This window comes from Sceloporus undulatus, chromosome 1 (genome assembly GCF_019175285.1).
Source record: "Sceloporus undulatus isolate JIND9_A2432 ecotype Alabama chromosome 1, SceUnd_v1.1, whole genome shotgun sequence".
Classification (NCBI taxonomy): Eukaryota; Metazoa; Chordata; class Lepidosauria; order Squamata; family Phrynosomatidae; genus Sceloporus; species Sceloporus undulatus.
In genome coordinates this window covers 118,852,951-118,879,349 of record NC_056522.1, presented here as the reverse complement: position 1 = coordinate 118,879,349, position 26,399 = coordinate 118,852,951, and the positions used below count along the sequence as shown (strand labels likewise).

General features: G+C 38.2%; 1 protein-coding gene across 1 annotated transcript in view; it reads left to right on the top strand.

Annotated features, from left to right (window-relative positions):
- UFL1 (UFM1 specific ligase 1) overlaps positions 1-24,165 on the top strand; it is a 30,835-nt gene extending 6,670 nt beyond the window's left edge. The window contains exons 4-19 of the mRNA XM_042437706.1: positions 342-439; positions 1,954-2,068; positions 2,758-2,888; positions 4,211-4,269; positions 8,570-8,716; positions 9,688-9,863; positions 11,630-11,809; positions 13,390-13,510; positions 16,073-16,183; positions 16,855-16,975; positions 17,872-18,038; positions 18,870-19,000; positions 19,782-19,862; positions 20,961-21,046; positions 22,090-22,270; positions 23,931-24,165. Coding sequence (XP_042293640.1) covers positions 342-439; positions 1,954-2,068; positions 2,758-2,888; positions 4,211-4,269; positions 8,570-8,716; positions 9,688-9,863; positions 11,630-11,809; positions 13,390-13,510; positions 16,073-16,183; positions 16,855-16,975; positions 17,872-18,038; positions 18,870-19,000; positions 19,782-19,862; positions 20,961-21,046; positions 22,090-22,270; positions 23,931-24,146 — 2,121 coding nt within the window. The 3' untranslated portion in view covers positions 24,147-24,165. The remainder of the gene's footprint in view (positions 1-341; positions 440-1,953; positions 2,069-2,757; positions 2,889-4,210; positions 4,270-8,569; positions 8,717-9,687; positions 9,864-11,629; positions 11,810-13,389; positions 13,511-16,072; positions 16,184-16,854; positions 16,976-17,871; positions 18,039-18,869; positions 19,001-19,781; positions 19,863-20,960; positions 21,047-22,089; positions 22,271-23,930) is intronic.
- Positions 24,166-26,399: the final 2,234 nt, after the last annotated feature.

The following is a 26,399-nucleotide window of genomic DNA, read 5'->3' as shown; positions in this document are numbered from 1 at the left end:
TTAGTTTTATTACTCATTCCTTGTTAAATGTCAGAACATGTATAAGTAAAAATGTCTGCTCACTGGGGCATTCAGATAATTAATTAATATCTTGATTCCATTAACCTTTATCTCTTCCTAAACCTCAACTAAATGACAGACTTTCATAATGATTTGACACTTCGTGTATTAACTTGTTTTGATTGCTATTTTCTTTTCTAGTCTTGTTATATTAATTCCACTTAAGATATTTCTGGTATAGTGACTGAAAAAATGTTAGTGAAAATGATTTATGAGTTTGAATTAACAGCACAAAATGAATTTGACTTCTACATACTAATCATTTTTTTAAAATTCCCTAGGCAGTAAACGTAGATCTGGTCCATATTGAAAACAGAGCTCACGACGTTGTCAGATCTGACCGAACAATTCAACTAGTACTGGGACAACTTGTAGATGAGTAAGTTCATTCATGAGCCTAACATGCCTATAGATGTCATGGGCATAGTAGAGAGTTAATGGAGGCAAAAGTTATGACTGAGTAATCATTCTAAGGCAGCACTTTCATTGCACTTTTACAAAAAGCTTCACAAAAAATTGTGAAGCAGAGTTTTAGCACCATAGTCTAAGGGGTAAAGCAGATGGGCATGATTGCCCCACAATCAGCCAGGGACCGCAGCAACTGCTGGCAAGGAGCGGACTTTTGCCGCTCCTTTTGTCAGCAGCTTCAGGCCACCTTAGATGACCTTAGGAGCAGTTTCCGGCTGCTTCGGCGGCATGCATCATCTGCATACCGCACCCCCAAAACACCCAGAAGCTGCTCCTTTAGGCCCGTCTGTTTCGGGCCTGTGTTTCTAACCGAAAGAAAAGCATTTAAATCTTCTTAGCAACAATGAAGACAAAGAAATGGTTTGTCCTGTAGTGCATATTGTCATTCTCTGTGCAAGTAAAACTCCACGCAGAAAAGTAAGATTTGGGATTCTTGTCATGCATGATTGGATGTGCCTCAGAGAGGAAAGGTTTGGGGGGGGGGAGGCTGTTAGCAGAAAGTATGGGAGTTGCATCCTTTTATGTCTGCTGTCTAAAATGGAGATTGCTAAAAGTCTCTACGATCAGTAGAGATGGATAAAAGTCTCTACCATCAGTATAACTCTAGTACCATGAGAAGAGAGATGAAGGCATATGAACTACAAGGTACTTTTACTTTTTGGTGAAATCTGTCTCATTTTTAAGAGACATTGCTGTAGATGTTCTTCTTTTTGATATTTGACAGAAAACAAATATATTTGATTTTATGAATTGCAAACAAAATGACTATGTCTGAAGGCAAGCAGTTTATATTTCATCTTAGATTTCACATTTACATGGTGATCTGTAGCTGCCATGGATTTCTTTGGGATAGCAAATGTGAATTTCATTCTGCTGAAAAGCCAAAGTCATCTGTGATTTCTATACCCTAAAGATGAGACTCAGGCTGTGTCCGCACTGTAGAAATAATCCAGGTTGGCCCCACTTTAACTGCCATGACACAGTGCTGTGGAATCTTGGGATTTGTGGTTTGTTATGGCACCAGAACACTCTGACAGAGAAGGCTAAATAGCTCACAAAACTACAATTCTCAGAATTCCTTAGCACTGAGCCATGGCAGTTAAAGTGGTGTCAACCTGGATTATTTCTACAGTGGGGAAACAGCCTCAGACCAAGTTACTGTATAGCTGCAGATCAAACACCAGGATTTTTAGTACACCATTCGCTTTATACATTATCGAATAAACTAACAGTAGCTTCTGTCTTTGTAAATTGGATTAAATCAAGGCAAATCAATCACACCTCTTCACGTTTTGTATTACTGCCCAGAGTACAGCCAAAGCTTTCATATTGTACATTACATACCAAAAATCCAATGTTGATATTACATACCTGCCAGGCAGATCTGAAATATTATCCTAATATTTATTTTTGGTTTCGTGTTAGACATTACCTAGATCAGATAGCAGAAGAAACAAATGACAAGTTACAAGAATCTGGACAAGTGAAAATATCTGACTTGTGTAAGTCATATGACCTTCCAGGAGACTTCTTAAAGCAGGTAATTCATTGCCAACTTTTCACTGGAGTGCATGTTATTTCGTAGCTGTTTTAATTGTGATACCTGATGTTGCAATATGCCTTGGGTGGTATACTTAATCTGGTAAGTTGTTCTTTTTAAATGAGACTTGAAGTTAAACCATTTTAATATATATGGTTTAAATTTGCTTCTTGTCACTATGTATAGTTAATGTGACGTGGAGTTGCTAGTCTCATTTACATTATTATTGAAGCAGCTGGATTTAACTAGGTATTGACTGAGTATTCAGCAATTGATTCAGTGGGTCTACTTTTGGATTAGAGATTGGATCTGGGCTTTTGGATCTAGGTGATTCACAGTTGGTGTAATTAGTGCTTTCAAACGTTAAGAAAAATCTGTACTACTCCTTCAGAAAAATTATTTGAAAAGATAGAAAAAAATCTTGCATTAATATAAAGTGACAGTAAGCCATTGTTTTAACACAAACCTGTAGAATCTAGGGCTTAAAAGGATTTGTCAATCTCTGGAGTGAGAGAACAGTGTACAACCAATTGTCTTTTACTAAATGAACATTTGAGGAAAAGAAAAGGCAGCTTGGGTTACAGTATATCTAATTCATCTGGTGTCCTTCATATTTCCAAGAGAACCTACATATTACTGGATAATACAGTTGTTCAATTAATTGCTGTGGCGTTGTTGTTTTTTATTAGGCATTTTCTATCCGTTTGGGGAAAATTATACATGGCCAAATTGATCAAGACAATCGAGGAGTGATTTTCACAGATGCATTTGTCACACGGCATCGGGCCCGTATTCGTGGTCTCTTCCGTGCCATTACCCGGCAAGTCAAATTACCTATTTCTTTTGGCAGTTGGATGTTAAGCTTTTTTTCTATGCGTGGAGGATATGTAGAGGGATGATGTACGCACATGTGTGTGCATGTGCACACCCGCACAATTAAATAAGAAGAAAAAGAGAAAGCAGAAATGGGAGGCATCCCTAAGGTAGGATGAGCTAGAGACACAAGTGGTTTAAGGAACAAGGGCACATGTCATTTTCAGAACACAGCTCTGGCCAGTTGGTGTTAGAATTTCCCCTAACATTCACTCAGTTGGTGTGAATAGGTTAGAGCAGGGAACCTACATTGCTCCTGTCACTTTATACCATGGAGATTTTCTTCATCTCTGTTCCACTCTGTTGACGTGGCTGGAGCTGGAAGTGAGTTGGATGATGTATTTGAAGAGAGAAAAACAGAGGTCCTTTCTTTCTTATGTCTTTGACTGTTGTTTGGTCTCCACTGCTCTTGTGAGCTGAAGAATGAGGCATCTGCCTTCCTGTGGCAATAGCCTAATCATGGTTGTATGTTTTCCTCACTCCATAGATCACATAAGTTCTCAGTAAACACAGCAGGAGACCTCTCTCTCTCTCTCTCTCTATATATATATATATATATATATACACACACACACACATACATACATATACACACACACAGAGAGAGAGAGAGACAGCTGTTGCTTTTCATAAGAGAGGGGACACAGGTTTATTTCATTCCCAGTTCCACATATATTGGATAGGCGATTCTGATCATGGCTTTCTTTGGATTCCTAAAAAATCATATATTGGTTAATGAGGTGTTTACTGTAAAAACAAGTTTTTATCTTTGTTATTGGTGTAGACAAATTTTAAAAGGAGATGACAGTGTATCCTGGGAAAACACAGTCTGTAGACAGGTTTTAAGAGGCTAAAGGAAAGAAGGAGACAGAACCATTGGTGAATCACACCATTTTACCTCTCCCTGAGATTTTTTGCTTGAATTCCTGGAACCACTGTCTCCTGTTTAGCTGTATATCTGCAAACATGGTCACCGTGCACTGGGGCATTAAAGGAGCAAAAAACATGTATTTCTTCATGGAAATGCAATTAACTGTAGCCTTAAGGGGCAGTACAAAGCTGTGCAAAATATTAAAGTACCACTTCCACACACCTCCCCTAGTAGTATTTTCTTTTCCAAAATAGCCAAATTGTCTTAAACATTGTATAATTATTCCACTGTTCAGCAGCTTGGTGAATGTTTATTCCATGTCAGTGGAATAAACAAAGGTAACTGAATCTTCATATATAATTCTCCTGACATCTCATGTATGTTATTTCTCTCTTTAGGCCTACACCGATAATTAACTTAATCACACGACATGGATTTCAAGAGCATTTGCTTTACTGTGAGTTTTGTTCAGACAGTATTATTCTGATACTAATTCCAGTAATGAGTCTATGAAAGCATCTTTTTGGAGGGTACTGATTAATAAATTTACAGCATACCTCTTCACTGGTCATATAGAAAAGTACTTTTACAGAGGAGAGTGGCTGACTGAAATGTGTATTTTCTTAGCCTGATGGAACAAGCTGTATTTTGAAAGAATGTTTGATCTTCTCCTTTAAAAAAAAACCACTGTGTGAAACTGATCTATTGAAAAAGGTTTCTTGTTTTGTTCATCCTGTTTCCAGGGAACATCAAATTGGTTTCTTTCAGATAGATAGTTTTATCATAGCAGGCTCACACCTTAACAAGCAGCAGTTTCCTCATACATTTCCACTGTCAGAGCTGCTCTGTCCCTCTAGAAATGAAAGTTCTGGTAATAAAATGGTCACTGGAGCCACTTGAAGCAAAATATACACCTGGCAGGTTTATCAGTCAAGCACACACAAGAGTACAGAATTCAGATAAATCATAATGATGTTAATAGTCGGGGGGGGGGGGGGGTAGTCTTTGTCCTGTAATAGCAGAGCCAGGGTTTTTCTGATGCTCAGATTTATCTGTTAAAACATATTATGTCCTTTTTGTATTGATGTCTATTTACCTTTCATTGAATAAAATCAGTGTTACATGGTGAAAAATCTGACATCATTACAAAAGCCTTTCTAAAGTAAATATTTAGCAGGTGTTTCCTGAACTATTACATCTCTTTCTTGTTGCAGAACATTTTAGTTTGACCCTCTTGACACAGGTATGGTTCCTCCACCCCTAAATCTTTTAGATTACTGAATGTTCTTAGCATTATACTTGTCAGGCTGAGTCTGTTTGGATTTTCTAGAATTCGCTCTACTTCTCATCTAGCCTCCATCCATACCCCCTTCCCCAATAAGAATTCCCTATGCTATGGTCTATCAAGAAATTAAAATGAGAACAAGTGCAGCTTTATATTAATACTTACTCTTATAACTCAGATAAGCATGTTGTCCTAAGTGGCACAGCTTATGTAGACTTCAAATGAGTCTAGACACACTTTTCATAGCAATAATTTCACCTCTTTTAAAACTATAGCAAAACATTACAATTCTTCTTCTAGATCTATTTCTACACCAGTATTTGATTGGGTATTTAGATAACTAACATAATCAAGAAAGGAATACTACTTACCACTCATAGGAGTTCAGGTTGTCAGCTGCTGCTTTGTTGCAGTAGCAGCCATGAGGTGGATTTGTTTTGCTGAAAGCAAAATCTGATGCTTTGCTGCCCCAAAGGCATCTGTATTATACTCTTCCCTGCCTCCATTTAGCTGATGAGCTAAAAAAAAAGCCCTTCCCTATATCCCATTTATATAAATATATCTCTTGTCCAGTCAAATCAAATATGTTAGATATGTCACACACTGAGTACAGTTGGCTCCTGGATGCCTTTCATCCTGATGCATCAGTCAGAAGACCTATGCAGTTGGGTTTATTATAAGCCCGTTCTTTACCTTCACCATAGATACTTTCCTTGTCTAGGTATTCCTTTGACCATTCCAGTGGCGCTGAAAACTGTCTCTCCGTCTGAATTTATTCCACTTAATAATGTCTGGAAGTCAGGAACCAAATAGATTTGTCACTTGTATGGTTCTTTCTTAGACAATTGTCCAGCTTCCTAGCAGGCATCAGCCCACTGAAAGAACATGGGCTGAGAAAGATTTTTACCTGAAACCCTAGAGAGCTGCTCTCAGTCCATATAGGCAGTACTGTCTTGATTTACCAGTGCCCTACTCAGCTTCAGATAGTGTCCTGCGTTTACTGCATCAATGTGTGAACTTTCTCTTTGCCTAGAATGGCAATGACCAATCTCAGTCCCATGTCACTTCCTAATAATAATAATAATAAATTTTATTTCTGTTTCCCGCCTCTCCCTGTGGATCGAGGCGGGATTACAGCAGTCAGCATATTTCAGCAATAAAAACTTATCAGCTACATAGCATGAAAATATACATTACTATCCATACAATACAGTTAGTCGACTCTCCATAAAAACATACAGTACTAACAGAGGTGAGATGTTTTAAAGCAGGTTTGGTGAGTAGGCTCGCCAGAAGAGATCCGTCTTCAGCGCTTTCTTGAAAGCATCCAGAGTGGTAATAAGACGGATCTCTTCTGGCAAATCATTCCACAACTTGGGGGCCATGGCAGAAAATGTTCTGTGGGGGGTAGTCATTAGCCTGGTTTTTACGTAGTCTAGTGACTTCCTCCCAGATGTTCTGAGAGTGTGGGGCAGGTTGTGTAGGGAGAGGCGTTCCTGCAAGTAACTCGGGCCCAAGCCATTTAGGGCTTTAAAGGTGATAGCCAACACTTTGTATTGGGCCCAGAGGCTAATCGGCAGCCTGCGAAGAGATTTTAGTATTGGTGTTATAGGGTCAAACCTTGATGCTCCAGTGACCAATCTAGCTGCTGCATTTTGAACTAATTGCAGCTTCAGAACTTGGTACAGAGGCAGCTCCATGTAGAGCACATTACAGAAATCTAAACAAGAGATTACCAGTGCAAGTACCACTGCTTCAAGGTCCTTTTGGTCCAGGTAAGGGCGCAGTTGGCGTATCAACCGAAGTTGGTATCAAGCACTCCTAGCCGTCACATCTACTTGAGATGACAACTGTAGTGGCGAGTCTAGAAGTACTCCCAAACTGTGGACTTCATCCTTTAGGGGAAGTGTGACCCCATCCAGGAAAGGTTGGCAAAACTCCCTGCCTGGGCCTGGGGATCCTATCGCTAGTACCTCCGTTTTCTCTGGATTCAGCTTGAGTTTGTTTTCCCTCATCCAGCCCATTATCGACTTGAGGCAGGCATTTAGAGGACAGATGCAATCCTTGGTCACTGCAAGAGTCAGAGGCATAGAGAAATAAATTTGGGTGTCATCAGCGTACTGGTAACACCACGCCCCATGCCTCTGGATGATCTCTCCCAGTGGCTTCATATAGATCCTTAATCCCACAAAGAGCTGTGTGGATTTTGGTCTGGCACTTCTACACTCATTGTTCCTTATGTTATGTTTAAAACAGTGTCATTTAGTTAATAGTGCTTATCCTTGATAAAAAAAAATGGACCAGTCTTGGTGTCAGCACAGTGGCTGTTGCCTTGAATGCAGTGCATCATAGAATAAATCCCCTAATGAGTTGACTTCAGACTTGGTCATAAATAAGAGAAGACCTACTAAAACTGAAGACTTTTAAGTATGATCAAGCTTGGATCCACCCCAAGGTTTATGATTAATGCACTGAAACTCAAATAGTCTACCATAATTGTTATTGTTGTTACTGTTATTATTACGGTATATTTCTTACCCGCCTCTCCTTATGGTTTGAGGCAGGGAACAGATTAAAATACAGTAACAAATGCACACATAACAGTTAAAAATATGACCACCAGTTAAAACTACATAATCAGTTAAAAGACCATAACTTCAGTTTAAAAAGCATACATATTAAAAACTATCAATTCATAATTTAAAAACTCTTAATTTAAAAATCATCTGGATAGGCCTGCCAGTCTTTAACACTGTCTCAAATTTGGACAATGTATTCATTTGTTAAATCTCTTCTAGTGGTTCATTCCACAGTCTAGGGACAGGTGAAGAAAATGTCTTCTGGCTGACAGTTGCCAACCTTGTCCTTGTTGATTGGAGTAAATGTCCCACAGAGGACCTGAGTATATGGGGAAGATTATATAGGAGGAGTGCTATGTGCTATGAGGCCATTCACCTCTCAGGCTTTTAGCTGCTCAAAATCTCTGCTTCCTCAGATGCATAAGGGCAACAAGCATGTTAAAGCCTTAGCCCACAATATTTGGGAAATTGATGAATACCTTTGCATACCCTAGCTACTCATGCCCCAATCAGATATAGTCTGTATGCTCAAAAGTATGATACTTTACTAAATGATATGTATGAATAGGTGAAATAATAAACATATTGTAAAAAATATTTAAAAGTCATAGTATAGTTAGCAAATACTGGAAATATTTACATTCCCAGACTCAGAATTAAAATGTAAATTATTAGAATTTATTCAGACACCAAATTTAATAACTTCAGAAAGAAGTAACCATCTAAATTGTTTTAACCATTATGTTATATTAGCTTGGTTACTAGGAGCAGCTCAGGGAAAAAGTGTGTTCATATAACCATCTACTGTAAGTTGCAATTACAGTTGCTATATTTTAGAGGGGGCACAATTTTGTATAATTTTCTAATAATGGTTGCTTAATTTGTTTCATCAGCTATGTTAGAAGAACTTGTTAATACAGGACATCTAAAAGGCACAGTGGTTGGTGGAAGACAAGATAAGGCTGTGTTTATCCCTGACATCTATGCCAGAACGCAAAGCAACTGGGTGGATTCATTTTTCAGACAAAATGGTTATTTAGGTAAAGTATTTCTTTTGAATATAGCTTTAATTCTAAAAAGTTCCATCTAGAGACTTGTGTTCAAGATCTCTCACTAACTTTCCTGTACCAGTTTTCAATATTCATCCACTATTATGTAGCAGATTCCACAATTTGGAGAGGGATTGATTGGGCGTCTCCAAGAAATTCATGAGTGCAGACTTTTACTTTCTCCTGTTAAAAGAATGACCTTCCAAATGTCATCGGACCACAACTCCCATCAGTACAGCCAGTACAGCCAAAAAACAAGGGTTGATAGAAAGTGCATTCTTGAAGGCCAGAGGTTTCCCACTTGTCTCCTGGTGGAATAAATAGCTGACATTCATTCTAATAGGAGAAAGCTCATAACGAGGGGTGAAACCTGTCTACCACTCCTGTTTCTAGGTACCTACCAAGAAAGCTTTAGAGCCTCTCTACCTTCTAATGAAAACCATAGTGAATTGAGAGTTCCCTTCCACCCGAGCCCTTATTCAGGGTGAAAAAGGCAATGCAGAACATTGCTGTTGCCCATTTTATGCATTGGAAAGAGGTCTTTCTTACCTCCTTCTGCGGGCCTGGAAGCAGTCATTAATTTGGCTAACAGAGCAGTTTAGAAAAGATTATCTTTTCCTCTTGACTGCTGAGCAGGGGGTGGTCTATGCGATAGGTATGGATTCCATGCCATCCCACTCACCCTTAAACTGCAGTTACAACACTGTTGTTTTGCTGGAGGAGGAGGACACAGATCAATTGGTCTTGTTGTGTGGTGCTATGGAGTGGAATAGTAGAAAGACCTCTCCAACGTCATTAACATTTAAATACCTGATTTCCATCATGCTTATCTATAAGTAAGAAATATAACCCATATGGAGGCTATGGAGACAGTGGCTGGTATCCATTGTGTAGCAATCATAGCCCATTGTACTAAATGTTTTGGCTTCCTTCAACATCAAGAAATTTCTTTAATTTTGTAGAATTTGATGCATTGTCCAGACTTGGCATCCCAGATCCTGTGAACTACATAAAGAAAAGATACAAGTCCTTGCAGCTCTTGTTTCTGAAAGCATCTTGTGTTGGTCATGAAATTGTGGATCAGGTGGAGGCCTCTGTGGATGAGGCTATCAGCTCTGGAACATGGGTGGATATTGTGGTATGTGCTTTCATGTTTCCTTACTTTTGCTCAGAGGGCTGTAACTAAAGCACAAGCTGTGCCTATTGGAGGGACATACCCAGGAAAGCCTCTGAAACACCCTTATAAAGTTATTGTTTTAATCTACAGCTCCTAAAATCCTCCAGCCAACATCACCAGTGATATATTGGCTGAAGAATTCTCAGTATTGTAGGCCAGAAAGCTGATCTTTTCATTTTCTGTCAAAGGCACCTGTCTGAAATCCTGGAAAGCTGCTGCCTTAATCTATCCAGAACAAGTAGAAGAACTCATGACTTGCCTGTGTGTAAATGACTTGCTTGCTTTTGGCAGTTTAGCAGAACATTCTGCAGCTGAGAGCCACAAATTAAACAATGATTACTGACAATAAACTGATCATACAAGAGGATAAGATGGTTGAAAGAGCACCACTTGCTAAACATTGCCAGTTTAAAAAGCATTAAAACTCAATTTTGAAATACAATTCTGCAAAATCAATACTGAGCCACTGGTTAAGTCTAAGTACAAGAATCCTATAGCACTTGAAATGCCATTTATGTAGCAATTTCTAAATGGAAAGATTACTGACAAGATGATATTGCTTAATATAAACATCTATTTAAAAAATCAAGGCCCATGTGCACATACATGCTGTGTTTTCTACAACCTTTGGCTTAGAAGGGGAAAGTATTTCTCATCCATAAAACAGCCATTGGGCTGCTTTGGAGCCCAACATTCCAATTTTCTGCATGATCACTCCATAGGGGAAAAAAAAGTTCCTTTAAATTTATTTTAGGTGTGGGTGGGGCATTATTGGGAAGAGTTGAAGACAATAGATTTGAATGAGATCGGCAAGAAAGTCCCCAAGTACAATTCTTGTATGCTCAATATAAAGCCTTGTGTTCTGACAGATTTTCAATATCAATTGGAAATGGTTCACAGCACATGCTGCAGATGATTGTCGGTTTATGGATGCACTTAGACCCACTTTTTTTTTACTGCGAAGTTGTGATTTATGCAGCCTGGAATAGGTTACATATGTGTGTGTATGAATGTACACCTTCAAGTTGCCTATCGACTTAGGGTGACCCCCATGAATTTCATTGGGTTTTCAAGCAAGTAATACTCAGAGGTGGTTTTGCCAGTTCCTTCCTCTGGAATACACCACCTGATGTTCATGGCAGTCTCCCATCCAGTTACTAAGCAGGGCTGATCCTGCTTATCTTCCAAAACCAAAGGATTAGTGTCCAAAAGAGGATTAGTGTCTGCTTGATTAGTGCTCATTGTCTGCTGGGAATCAAGCAGACACTAATCCTCTTTTGCAGACCCTCCCATTCTGAGGCCTGCTATTAGCAACAGAACAATACACATGCAAATCACTCCTGCCTTCCCAGGGTCACACAGCATATACATACCCAACTCCTTTCCAGGCAAGCATTCTCTGCAGATGCCAGCCACAGATGCTGGCGAAACGTCAGGAAGAAACTCTTCTAGAACATGGCCACATAGCCCGAAAACCCCACAAAAAACTATGGATGCCGGCCATGAAAGCCTTCGACTCCACTATATAAATACTTCACAAGTTTGTTTTTGCAATAGTAAAGGCTAAAAGATTTATTTGTATTTGTATTTGAAACATGAAACCTGATATTCTCAGACTTCTAAATTCTGTGTCAAGATGAGCACAGTGCTCCATAAGCACCCAGTTGACTGAACAATAAATATGAACTTGAATGTGATTGTTTTTGCTTTCCTCTTGTTTTTGGTAGCCTCTTCTTCCAAGCTCATTATCTGTTGAAGATGCCAGCATGTTACTTCAGCAAGTGATGAGAACCTTCAGTAAACAACATTCAACTTTGATCTTCAGTGATACTATTGTAGTCAGTGAGAAGTTTGTGAACAGCTGTGCTGATTTGTTTGTCGATCTTATGCACCAGAAAGCTGAAAAGGTTTGTTACTGAACAGATTGTTTAAATTTCACACTACATGATTACAGCTCTTTGATACCAATTTAACTGCCATTGCTGCAGCCTATGGAATCATGGGATTTGTTGTCTCCTGATGTATTTCTTTGCCAGAGAGTGTTAGTGCTTCACAAAACTACAAATCCCAGGATTCTATAGGATTGTCCGGGAGTGCTGCCAACACACACTCACATGGCTGATAAGAGCCTGCTCTGCAAAAGGAAAGTAAGCCAAGCTGCCAAGAAGCAGTTCTTCAAACAACAATGCCAAACAACGTCCGAATAGAATAAGCCACTAGCCAGTCCAAATTTTAGGATTACAGGGAGCAATACTACCAGTCCAGTCCAAGGTCAAGAGTGCCAGAGAGTTGGTCAAAGTGTCCGTTTGAGGGCAAGGATTCAAAGGCAGTCAAAGGTCTAGGAAGCCAGGAGTCATATCCAGCAGCGTCCACTAATGAGAACCAATAGACTGATGAGAGCTCAGCGTCTGCCAGGTATCATATCTAGCTCCCTTATTATAGCTGCTGAGTGGCTAATGAGCGTTTCTCAGCAAGCTTCTTGTAACGCCGAAGGCACACCCTTTCGGATCTCTGGCTGAAGGTAGGAATCTCAATGCTCTGCTGCTCTATGTCTCCCACATCTGGAACCTCTACTGGGGCAAGGCTGGACTGCTGAGCCCCAGGCTCCACTGGAGAAGATGCCACAGAGCTAGGGTCTGTCTGAGCCAAATCTTATGGGGCTGGGAGAGCAGAACTGGGGCCTGGCACAGCCTCAGGTTCCTCCTGTACCTGAGGAGTCGAGTCCTAATTGTCCTCCAAGTCCTCCTTGTGGCTGGCCATAACAAGGATGTAGTTACTGGCAGTCAGTGTTAGCAAGGTACTTTAATTGCATAATGTGAAGGAAATTAAAGGAAGAGGTTGCCTGAGTAATGACACTAAATTCAGTGGATCCCACCAACAAAATAACTACCATGTGCTCTACTGCCTTTGCAATCAGAGGAAAGTGTCAAAATCAAGATAATTTATTTCATCTTTAATGGGTCAGTGGGCTGCATTAAGTTTGAGAGGGTGTGGTTTTAATGCATCTTCTGAGGCATTTGTGTATTTCATTGTGAATTATCTGTGAAATTGATATCAAGCCCCTCCTTTCCCCCTACCTCCTCATTTTCAATTGGATTTTACTTACAATTACAGAGGGCTTTATTTTGTAAACCTTGTTCAGTACATTTTGTGAAATGTTGGGATGCTGTCAGAGGGGCTCATTATTTTGAGTAAGTCTATTCTATTCATATTTCACATCCCAAATCTGTCATGGTCAGATTCTTGGCATTTCTGCTGATCATCAAGAACAATACAGTAGGTGCTGATTTTGAAACTATGATCTGGATGAAAAGAATGACCACCCAAATATATTTAGGATGCATTGCCCCAAACTTTCATGAGCCTCACTCAGATGCATTTATGTCCATGGAAAATGGGAGAAGAAAAAGAATCAAAAATCCCACAGACTTGAAGGAAGTCCTGATAGAGCACATATGATTGAACATGTGTATGATCTTCATTTCAGGAAATGAAAAATAACCCCGTTCATTTAATCACAGAGGAGGATCTGAAACAGTCTGCTCTTCTAGAAAATGCATCTTCAAGTAAAAAAGACAAAAAGGATGAAAGAAGGAAGAAAGCAACAGGTAGGAAATGAGCTTAACTGTTTTGTAAAAAGTTCTATGATTGCTTTAAACTGACTCAGTGGAATCTGTCCTGGAGAAACTATATACATACACAGAGGATGCTAACAATTCTGGGAACCCTTCAGAGTTCAGGATATAAATACCTTTAGACAGAAGTACATTGAACAATATTTATTCTACAGAAGATTCCAGGATTCAGGAGAACTGTAGTTTAAAATGCATCCTAAAATCAACACCAGCCTGACAAATCCATTTTCCTCTTTTATCCATCTTTCTATGTTTCTGCTAATAGACAAAGAGAGTGAACAAGAGTAAAAAGAATTGGGTAGTGGGCATGTGGATTGAGGTGATAACCTCTTTTTGTTCAGTTACGTTTGTAACAGTCTTGCATATGTAATAATACATGTATCATAACAGTATTGATATGTCATGTGTAATTCAGACTGCATCTGAAACCAGGTAACCAAAACATTAATGATATACCAAGAATCCATGTTTGATTTTTTTTTTCATGAATAAAAGTTCTAAAGATGCATGTTTTTCTAGGACAATGCCATTTAGATGGTCTCTGAATAGCAGTGCTTAAGCCTCTTTCTAAAACTGGAGTTAGACTAAATGAATTTCTGTCATACTGCATATGTACTATCACAGATTTCCTTATCCTCTGTCTTACAATCACTCCCAAATGTCTATTGATGCAAAGGTTAAGAGACTTGCTTTAATTATGTAACACTCCCGTTGTGCATTTAAGTGATAAGACCATAAATTTCTGGTCCTGATAACAGCATGATGCATGTTTCCTCAGAATTAACCTTGTGTTAAGTGGAGCTCACTCCCAGATAATTGTGCAGCCCAAAGAAAGAATATTTATTTAAAGCCATTTATATTTACTAGTAAAAATATATTTGCTTGAATTTAGAATCTATTTATACTGATGATTATATCCAATTAACTCTTCCTAACGAATGGAAAATGTTCCAGAAGTGGAACAGGAAGAGTGTAAGTGCCCCCCAACCTGTGGCCCCCTACCTACCATCAAAGGTTTGGGGAATGCACCAGAGGGCTGCACAATAAAGAGGTCATGAGTAAATATCCACTCATAGAATGTTAAATTTTGTCCTGAATGTTTAGAGATACTAAACATAAGTTAGCCAGAAGAACTCTGAACTGAAACCAGGGGACATGGTCAGGAAGGAATGCAAGAAGACACTATGTGCAGCCAAAAAGAAAGTGAAGTCTCAATGTGTGAAGGATGAAACTCTTCAAGCAGTTAAAAGATGAGAAGCAAAAGGTTTCAGAAATAAGGCCAGTTCCCTGAATGCAACAGTTCAACAGCGTGTGTGCAGGGACACAGAAAACTACTATAATGATCAGTATACAGAAATAGAAGATGATGCCAAAAAAAGGAAAAACAAGAGATTAGATGCTGGTCATGAAAACAAGAGACCTCTTGCACAAGAACTGAGAGACCAAAGGGAAATTTAAACCAAGAGTGAGGATGCTATACTATCAGTAGGGGAACAAATTACATGATTAAGAACAAATAAAAGGATGATGGAAACAGTACACAGAAGAGGTGAAAGGATGGAAGATTTATTCAAGTAGGAACTATTTGAAAATGAAACTACAGTTTTAGAAAGTAAGGTAGAAGCTGAACTCAGAGCCCTTGGAATAAAAAAAAATCACTAGGAACAGGTAGCATATCAGCAGAACTGCTTCAGTTCACAGAGACAAAATCTGCTCTACTTCTAACTAAAATGGCAAACTGAACAATGGGCCACAGATTGAAAATGTTCAATTATTTCCAGTCTCCAAGAAATGATACATAATTGCAGTACTCATATGGCCATTGCAGTACTCTCTCATGCATGCAAAGTGATGCTCCAAATTATACAACAAAGACCTTTACCACATATGAAGTAAGAAATGCCAGATATAGGGTTCAGGAAAGAAAAAATGTTTCATTAAACATTCATTTTCTCATGCATTCCTCTGTGAGGGAAAATGTTTTTTTAAAACAGTTTGTAGCCCCACTTGATTCCTGTAACTGTCTGTGTAGAAGTCTCATTGAGTCCACTGGCAAGTAGGTATAGGACAAGTTCAGATATTACTATTAGTTCATGGGGAAGGTGTCATTTCAAATAAAAGATACAGAATATAGTTGGACTAAATATATGTGTTTAATGAGATTTCACTGTTAAATATCTAGGTGTATTTCTCTTCATTATTCAGCAAAAGTGTCTGCTTATAGATTCTGCTGTGGATGTTGGTTTCTTTCAGTTTGCCCCGTCTCTATTTGATTTAAATGGGACTCACATTTTCATATAATTCAATTAATTTCTCTAGTGCATTGGAAATGGGAATAAATCCTGTATTCATAGTCCTGTTTTTGTTATGCATCAAGAAATAATACATCTTGTTCTTTCCATGTATAAATATGTTCACACTTAACATTTTCCCTGCCTGCTTCTACATGGAGTTTTAGTTCACTTTATGATGATTGTGATAACAGTGGTTTATTTGGTAATTCTTTATATGCTAACTAAATCATTTTTCCACCAGAGGGCACTGGAAGTGTAAGAGGTGGTGGTGGAAATGCTAGAGAATTCAAGATTAAGAAAACCAAGAAGAAGGGAAGGAAGGACATTGACAGTGATGAGGAGTCACAAGCAAGTAATAAAAGTTTGGAGTTATGATTTTGGACTATATTAACTCTGCTTTTAACCTCCCAAATCTAGTTCACTTGCCCTTATTTATTCATGTATGAATTTATATTAAAATATGTTTCTATAAAAATATATGTATACATATACACTTACATTCAACAGTAAAAATGCTAAATATATGAATGGCTTTTTAAAAAGTGTAATTATTTGAATAGTTCTGTTAAGTCCATTAATGGTACAAAGATCAAGCGAGAAAGGAATATGAAAAAAGGGAATTTAGAACATCTTCATCTGGATACTTCTTTTCATACTGTTTTGCATTCTTTTTTGCATACATTTTTTTACATGAAGGGATCATGGCAGATAAATGTCTAGTCATATTAGATCAAATAATAGTAAGCCATGGTCATTTTGAAGGAGACAAAATCAATTTGACTGGTGCTCTTTCCCTGTTCAATTGCATCACAAATTTTGATAGAAAACATGAAACCTTGGCATGAATTACCTAATTATAATTTTTCATAACCTGAAAGCTAGTGTTTAGTACAGTATATGTTGTGAGGAGTCCTGAAATCAAGAAGAATTTATGTCATATTGTTACTGAAAAATCCTTTTCTATTCCCCCAGGGAGCTTTTTAATAAATTAAAAATATTACTTTGTTTGTTGTGGCATTACAGATAGAAGCAAGCACCTTGAGATCCCTTTCATGTCACAAGAAGAAATTGAGGATGTTTTAAGAAAACATATAAAGGACTGTCCTGAAGAGCTTGTAACAGAACTGGCTGATCATCTAATAAGGTAATGGCATTCATTTATCTTGGGTTATTTTTAAATGGCACCTAACTTAGCCCATAATGTCCAGAACAGAAAGCCAAGGATAAGTCAGAATTGCAAGTGTTCTTTTTCCATGTCCTCTGGTAAAGCTATCTATTAATTGGAATGGAAGTAGTCTATTTCAGCATTTTAAGTGTAGCTAGAGATAGCGCAACTAGCCCTCCATATCCACGGATTCTATATGGTGTCCCTTATATTCTTTAAAATGGTGTCCCTCATATAAAATAGCAAAATCAAAGCTTGATTTTGCTATTTTATATAAGGGACACCATTTACTGTCCCTTTGTATTTAATGGGATTTGACCATCCTTGTTATCCACAAGGGTCCTGGAACCAAATGCCAGTGATACCAAGAGCCTACTGAAGTAGTTTGTAATATAACTCTGGTAGGACTATGGTAACATTTGTTATGTTCTGACAGAAGTCCTCATTTATTTGTCCAAAACTTATGTCTGTTGGAAACTGTTGATCTATAAATCCTCAAAAACACAGTGTAGTGGTCAACTTCAGAATGCTCTGCATGATATAGCTATTTGGGTGTGTACAAAAAAAGAAAGAAAAGAAAGATTGCAGCTGAAGTTCTTAGAATTTACTGCTGATTTAAAGATTAATATTACACATGACAGCGATTGAAAATTTACATCTTACTGAAAGTCATGCTCCCCCCATCCTTTAAGTAAAAACTCATTATTCTCCACTGCTGTCACCCTTGCCATTAGCATCAGTTACTCAGGAACCAATCTGACATAAGCATTTCTCAGCTCAGACCTCATGTGATTATTTTTTGTTGTTTAGCTTTTAGGCTCTGTATTATTATTAAGAGTTCCTGTTAATTTTCTGTATTCCTCCTTATTTCTTAGGCCCTTAACAAAGAGGTATCAGGAAGAGTTGCGTTCTGTCTTTATGTCCTCAACATCTACTTATTCTGGTGCTAGTAGAAGAAAGACTATCAAGGACTTGCAGGAAGAAGTTTCCAACTTATATAATAATATCCGCTTATTTGAAAAAGGGGCAAAGCATTTTACAGGTACCCTAAAATGTTTCTTCTTTCAAAAAATGTAGTTTAGAGCTTTTCGTCTTGAGAGTTATTGATCACAAAGAGTTCTGAAGCAGCAGTTGAGAAATACTAAGGATGGAAACTACAAATACTATACAGTACTTAGAAATGTACAATTAATGACATTATATGAATGTATATGCTGCTACTTCACTGCAGTCTTTCCAGGTTTGTTTTTGTTTCTCTTTGTATTTAAACTGTATTAAGAAGTGTGCATATGGATATTTCTTATTTATGCAGTAGCTGATATGAATTTACATTATATATATTAGTTTATTATAACTCCTTTTTCGACTTACTATGGATCATATTCCCATCTGATTCCTTGAGAATACTCAGAAATACTGACCATACTTGTTCTTATACTTTTTCATTTCATAGCTTTGGCTTTCTTTTCCTTCTTGCTTCCCATCTACCTTTCATCTCCACAGATATTTTTGTGTTGATGGTCATTGACTTCTACAATTTGTGATCCACACAGAGAGCTGCCTGTAGGAGTCAATTTATTCTTCGCTTTCTCTGCTTGAAGCAAGAATGCCTAGTTTGAAACATCTTGTCTGACCTTTCCACTAACATTTATAAGCCTTTCATGCTTTTTGATGACATAAACATTTTAACACTGTTAAGAGCAGCTGGAAGTAGGAAGAGTTATGCATTGTAGCTATATGAAAGCTTACTGGATGAAGGCTGGTTATTATTGCAGCAGAAAATGATTATTACAAGCAGAGACCAGGGCAGACTTACTAATGTAATATATTGATTTGGAAGTTGCTTTTTAATTACATAAATTCTGTTTTGCAGATGAGACACAAGCCAATATTGCCAGACACATGCTAAAGACAGTTTGTACAGACATCACTAATCTTATTTTCAACTTCCTTGCTGCTGATGTGATGATGGCAGCAGAAGATTACACTGCCATTACAAGTGAGGTATGTTAATACCATTTTCTGTTAAGCTTGTGGTTTCTTACAGAATGGTGTGCATTGGTTCCCAGGCCTGTTAAAATTTTCTTATTCAAAATATTGTGTATCTTGAAAGGCACTATCTTTCACTACATTTCCTTTGTGATCTCTGTAATCAGCCAGAAGTTCTTCACAGACATGTTCACATAACTATCTTTCTCATCCAATCACATGGCTACCTCCTAAGAATAGCCTACTCCTCATTCCAGTTGAATAGATTGCAATACAGCCACATGCAATTTGCAGGAATTTGGCATTTGGCAGAACCCCCTCCCCCCAAAAAACCCTCCTTAAATTCTGCAGAAAAAGGTTATCACAGTTTTTACCAGCATATCCACAGAAATCAACAGAAATGTACAATATTGTCTGTTTGCTTCACATGGTTTCAGAAGGTTGCACATTTTCAGCAGAGGGAGGGTGAATAGATGTGAATAGTTGCAAATTTGCACAGGAAAGTGAAGAGCTGAGGTATCTTCACCCTCTTCTTTAACACCCAAGCATTACAGAATTGGCAAACAAAAAAAATTAAATATAAAATATTTTCCAGATTAACACACCACCACACAGTTTTTGGTTTGCTCTGAGATGTGAGGGCAGTGGAGAAGGGAGCAAGCAGCACACACACACCAGCTTGTATACAAAAGGTTGTGTTTTTTTAAGTATTAGTAATAGGTCTTAAGATAAATTAGCTACCCAACAACCTAAAGATTATTTTCAATGCTGTGTGTCCTTTTCCAAACCCCAACAGATGAGGAAAAAAATTTTGAGTACATTACCTGAAGAGACAAGAGGTCCTTTAACAAAACTCCACATTTCTCTCAATGGCAAGGTAAATTCTATCCAGCTAAACAAGCTTGGTTTTATATGATTTATTTCTCTTAATTTAGTAATGAATTCTTCAGCTATTCAAAATAAGCAGTCATCTAAACAAACCAAAAGTTGACATTTCATGGAGCACTTGACTTGCAGGTACAAAGCAGCAAAATGTGTGGAGAAACAGAAATAGAGGTTTATGGGGAAAAGCTCACTTTTCATACCTCAATGTTCTGTTAGGAGATTACATAATTTGTTATTACAAAGAGTTCATTAGATGTATTCTTACCAGCCTTGGTGAAAATATTCACACTAGCTTTAAATGAGGTTGAGGTTTTGCTTATAATGAGTCTGAAATGAAACAAGCTATTTCACTTCCTCCTTGAGACACAGTATTCCCACTGTCATAATCACTCATCGCTTTTCCAGTAGTGGGATGGCTTTGAATATATCCATATTTTCTCTCTTTTTTTTTCATTGCTTAAATACCTTTCTCTCAGTTGACTTCTTACTGTAAGAGATTCAACTGCAGTTTAACCTAACTCATGCACTTTCAGGGATCAAATGAGGTACACCTTCTGAAAACTAAAAATTATTCCAAAAATCCTTGTGATATGGGCTGTGAGCTAATGCCAGCCCCCTCTGTGTTGCATACACCTTCAGATAATATGCTCTGTACTAGGTAATGATACTTTTGGAATCATGGGAACTGTAGGTGAACAGAATTGGAAGACGTTATGCTAGGAAGGGTTGAAATGCAGGAAATGTTTTGACATCTGTAGGATAGATAGGCCTCTTTCTGGAGCATTTTGTTGTAAATTTTGATATAAATTTGATTTTATATTCATAATCCTTTGACTGCAGGAGTGTGAATGTGAACAGAATTTTCATTCCTTTTTCAGTCAGCTATTTATAAATCTATATCTTACTTTCCTTCCATTGTTACTGTATTTTGTTATTGTGTGTCACTTCCCAAGTATATACATGTGTTTTACATTACTTGCTCCTTTCTTGGTCCTCCAGCTTTTCTATGTATTTCTGTATGAAAGAGAACATTTCAGTTAGTGGGGAGATATTGCTGGAATTTTAATTAGCATACTTTTTCCCCTTCAAGAGCTTGGAAGAGTTTGTGTCTTGCCTTGATGCTGCTGCAGAAGTTTGTGATATTATGGTGAAAAAGGGAGACAAAAAGAAAGAGAGGTAATTTTTTGTGTGTGGAATTTATTACCCATTCACCTACCCACCCCCCTTAGAATATGCACAGGACACAGTCTCCAATGATAAGAACAAATGTCTACCAGGGTAGAATGATGCATGAAATGCTGCTATATCTTAATCCAAAACGAATTTTTGAGAAATAATATGCGCCAGCTCTTTGTTCATACGCTTATTTTCTTGATGGTATCTAGGCTTAGTGATACCTAGAATTTGAACAAAAATACAAGGAGTTGCTTGACAGGGGACTTGCTCTTTGTGGCCTTTGTGACCCAGACATATGGGTCATAGTTTTTTCTGGGTTTTTTTGGGCTATGTGGCCATGTTGTAGAAGAGTTTCTTCCTGATGTTTCGCCAGCATTTGTGGCTGGCATCTTCAGAGAAATGAAGGATTCTCTGAAGATGCCAGCCACAGATGCTGGTGAAACATCAGGAAGAAGCTCTTCTAGAACATGGCCACATAGCCCAAAAACCCCACAAAAAACTATGGATGTCAGCCATGAAATCCTTTGACTTCACATATGGGTCACTCAGTGCCTGTGCAAACATCTTTGGAAATTTAGAGTTGTGTTTTGCCTCCTTCGGTATAGCTACCTGTTGTGCTTTCCTGCCTATTCTCAGTTCATTTCCTTCTGCTGCAGTGGCAACATCAGTAGGAAGCATCCTTAGCATGCTATGGCAGACTTGGAACTGAAAGTAGGTAGGGAAGCATGGCATATAGCTTTATGGAGAGCAGTGATGCTAGAAGTTGTAAGAGTCTCAGTGAAGGTACAGAGTAACCCATATGTGTGAGTCCATAGATTACCAGTTGGAGAACCACATTTACAGATAAGCAATCTCTTCTTACATTCCTTAGGCTGCATTCCTGAACAGAATGACCTGGGTGTAAATCCTGTTGATGTCTACAGAAGTTTAATTCTGAATAGATATTGGACTGAACTATTATTTGAAAATGCTTTGTAAAACAAAGGGAAATTTGAGGCCTCTTAATGGCTGCATTAACCATACATTCTCTTTCTTATTTTTAGGCAAATCCTGTTCCAGCACAGGCAAGCTCTGATTGAACACCTAAAAGTGACAGAAGATCATGCTCTTGTGCTCCACCTGGCATCTGTCTTGCTGTTTCAGTTTTCAACACACTGTATGCTTCATACACCAGGGCGATGTGTGCCACAAATAATTACTTTCTTGAATACAAAGATCCCAGAGGTATTTACACACACACATACAAAAACAAACTTTTTAAAAAAGAAGCTTGGAGCATCTATTTTGTATCTGTAGCATATTTTCTCCTGTATGCAAAAGACAGAAAAGTGCAGACATTCGGTAGCCCTCTGTCACCCTCTGCATACTGAAAAGAAGTTCTGTTAGTAGTGGAAGAGAGATTTCTGCTATGATAACAGTTCCTACTGCATCCAGATGGATGAAAAGCCCCAGGGTGGGTGGAAAGCCCCAAATAATGTAGTGGCAGCTCCAGGAGTGAGGCATCAACAGCTTTGAATCCACCAGATCCAAACACTACAGATCTCCTAAAGAGGCTGATCACTGGGTCATGAGTTATGCCAGCCAAGACTTGCCATAATGAAAGAAACAGGAGGAATTCACATTCTGTTTTGGCTGATATGAGCCAGCAGGTTTTGAGATGCAGTGGTGAGTTCATTGCTATCCTCTCCAACTCTGCTTTGGATTACTTTGCTTACCTGCAATCCACACTCATTTTTCTGGGATTAAGGTGTGTTGAATTGATTGATTTGGGAGAGATAGAATTACACTGTTAAAAGACTGCATTGCAGCTCTCTTTGTTCAGTAGAATTATAATAAGCATGTATGTTGAGAGAGCCAGCAAGGTGTAGTGGTTTGAGCATTGGACTTCGACCCTAGAGGCCAGAATTCGATTCCCCACTCATCCATTAAAACACACTGGGGGCCAAAGCACAATGCCCACATTGTGTGGCCTCCGGCCCCAATTGCACCAGGACCAGGGCGACTCAACGGCCTGCTTCCAAAGCAGTCCGCTACTGCATTCTTAAACAGGCTGCTTGCAGGAGCGGATGTAAGGTCCAGCTCTTGCCACAGAAACACGGCCTCAGCACAGCTTCCAGCCATTTTGGGGGCATGTGTCATCCAAACACCACGCTCCCAAAGCGACCAGAAGCCACTTTATTTTGCCCGTGTGTTCAGACCTGGGTAATGTTGGACAAGTCACTCACTCTTAGACCCAGAAAATCATCTGATAGGGCTGCCTTAGTGTTGCCATAAATCAGAAACTACTTGATGTCACACAGCAACAACATGTATGGCAACTTAGGCCCAAAATACATAGGGCAAATAAGGTGGCTTTCAGACACTTTAGGGGAATGGTGTTTAATCACACATGCCTCCAAAGCGGTCCGAGGCCACACCAAGCCGGGAAAAGCTGTCCTAAAGAGCAGTCAATTTAGATTGACTCCTGGCTGGCACAGCTTGGGACTGCAGCGGTGGCCTGCTTCTAGAGTGGGTTGCTGTAGTCCCAGCCTAATCAGGGCCAGAGCAGGCTTCTGCCACTCCTTCCAGGCTATCTGTTCTGGGCCTTATTGAATAGTAACAATAATAGTGTGGGAGACAAATCAGTCAGGTTGTCTGCTGCATGTCTTAGCTGCTCCTAGTGGGAAATTATCATCCCAAAATAACTATAAAGATTAAGTAACACAAAACAGAGAATACGAAGGTCTCATTTAGTTTGATCCTAGATTCCAGCTTTAAATTGTGCTCATAATCCTATTTTACCTATTCTTCTTTACAGCCTCTTCCTCTTTTTGTGAACTAATAAGATTCTTCAAAATCTTTTAAATGATACATAGTTTTAGTAAATACTTCTTTATACTTTCAGGATCAGCATTCTCTTCTTGTCAAATACCAGGGGTTAGTAGTGAAACAACTGGTAAATCAGAATAAGAAGATTGGTCAAGGTGATGACGATTCAATGGATGATAGCTTGGACACAGAAGAGAGCATAGAAGCAATCCGAAAACAGCTGCAAGAACTCTCTGGCTCTGTCAAAGATCTTGTTCTGAGGCCCAGAAAATCTTCTGTAACAGAGGAATGATAATAAAATTCATTCAGGATTTTCAGAGTCAGAATATTTTCTTTTAAAGAACGACGACGACGATGATGATGATGTGTAAATTTGGCTTGTTTTGCATCTTCTAGCACTATAATGCAAAATACAGCAGCTGCTGGTTGTATCAGTGGCAAGGCAAATGAGCAGAAGATAATGCTTTAAAAATAACTTGAAACAAAATTACATGATCTGTGGACTGAACATCTTTAGCTGAGAATTCAACTATGTTTGTGGCTATCATGTTGGTCTGAAAGGTTGGGAGTTAACTAAAAATTTATTAGAGCTAGCAATCTTTCAGATTTCATTGAATGTCAAATTTCATCCAGTTTATTCCATTATCATTATTACTTTTTTCTTGAATGAACGTATGAATTCTTACACATACATTATATTTCATCCAGTTCTCATACATTCAAATTTACATGTTGCTTCTGCTGAATGACTTTAAAACATTTTTATTTTAAAGTGTACAAAATTCTTGTGTTGGACCTAGAGTTTTACTTTTGTCTGCAGAAGTTTCCTCTGGTGGAATTTTGTGCACAATGCTTGCCCTGACTGATAATAGGGAATGGTTTTTGAGCAATTCCACTCTTCTTCCAGCACTGCTGTTCCAGTAGTTTCCTCCAGGGCAAATTTACAGGGATCACGTGCATGGGAAAGGAAGACATTAGCAAGGATTGTGTCCCTTGTTCAGCCAGCAAAAAACCTTTGCTTGCATCAAAAGCTTCCTGCTGATGGAGGGAGTCCTTATGTCTGTGGGAGGCCCTTTTTGGATTCAACCCAGTGTGTCTGGATTACATATTTTTCTTCCCAAATTACTTACAGTTTAAAAATAAAATGCCACTAGTTACTTTTTGTGACACAAGTTCACTTTTCCTCCCATCGCCAAATATACACTGTCTGGAAAGGATTTGTTTTAACCTTTTTAACTCTTTATCTTTTCAACTCATTACATTGTTTATATTTTTTAAACTTTTGAAAATATATTAATTATTCTCAACATTTTAAAATGTCAGATTGGTTTTGTTGTATGCCTTCCTGAGAGCTCTGGATAGTGGGCAGAATGTACATATTTTAATTAATTAATTAGTATCACAGGGTACAGCCACCATATGGCCAAAAATAATTTTGTAATTAATGAGAGAAAAAAATTGAATGCCAAAAGAGTTTTTCTATCCTCAATTTTCCCCCCAAAGATTTCAGATACATTTATCAACAGTGTTCCCTTAGTAGACAAAAATATTTTTGTTACTTCCGGTAAAAGAATTACTAGGAATTTCTCAGAGGACAGAAACATATCATGTATCTTTTTCTTTAAATATGCCAAATTAAGGTGAACTTTAAATAAAATGTATGGTCACCTGTTACTAGATACATCTCTGTGTGTTTTTAAGAACTATTTTCTTCTTCCAGTTTTTGGAATACCATTATGAGTAGTAAAGAGGCTTTCAATCTCTCCCACGAGGAAAAACTAATGAATAAGCTATCATTAGTTCCTGTGTCAGCCTTTTGTGTATTTATTGGCTTGACTGAGTAAATTATTCTCCAGTACTGCCATTATGTGAGGTTTTTTTATTATTATTACAGTTGGTGCCAAGTATTCTGCCTGTTGCTGTCACTGCTATTTTCAGCATTTCATTGTTTTCATCTGAGGGGTGTAAGTTAATACAAAGGGGGCATTTGATTTAACTCTTTGCCAATTCCCATTATTTTAAAGTCATTTACGAACAAGAATGACTTGCTTTTGTAGTGATTAGAAAGTTGGTATGTTTTGGTGCCACATTAATCTCTTCCAGCTGTTTGTGCATTCATGCTGTTAGTGTCACATATTCTGGCCTAGAACCAGGCAGTGAAATGTTACTATAGTGAGACAATTTTCTCTGAAATGTAGACAGAGCTAGCTTCTACCAAACTAGATTCCTTTAAAATGTGATGGGCTTTGAAATTATGGCGGGAATATTTTCCACACTATAACAATCTTGTGTACTTCCTGCTTTGTTTCCTGATTTATTTCCATTAGCTTTCCCCACATTTAAAATTGAGTCTTCTTCATGCTGTTCCTTTCATCACTTTCTCTACTCTGTCATTTTTTACACATAGGCTTCCTTTGTATCTCATGTCCCTTCCAATAAATGTGTCAAGGTTTTTTCCCCACTACCTTTCCTGTTCAAGGCCTCCACTGTTTCTTTTACTTCATATCACTCTTCTGTGTTTCCTTTCTTCATCTGTTACTTTTGT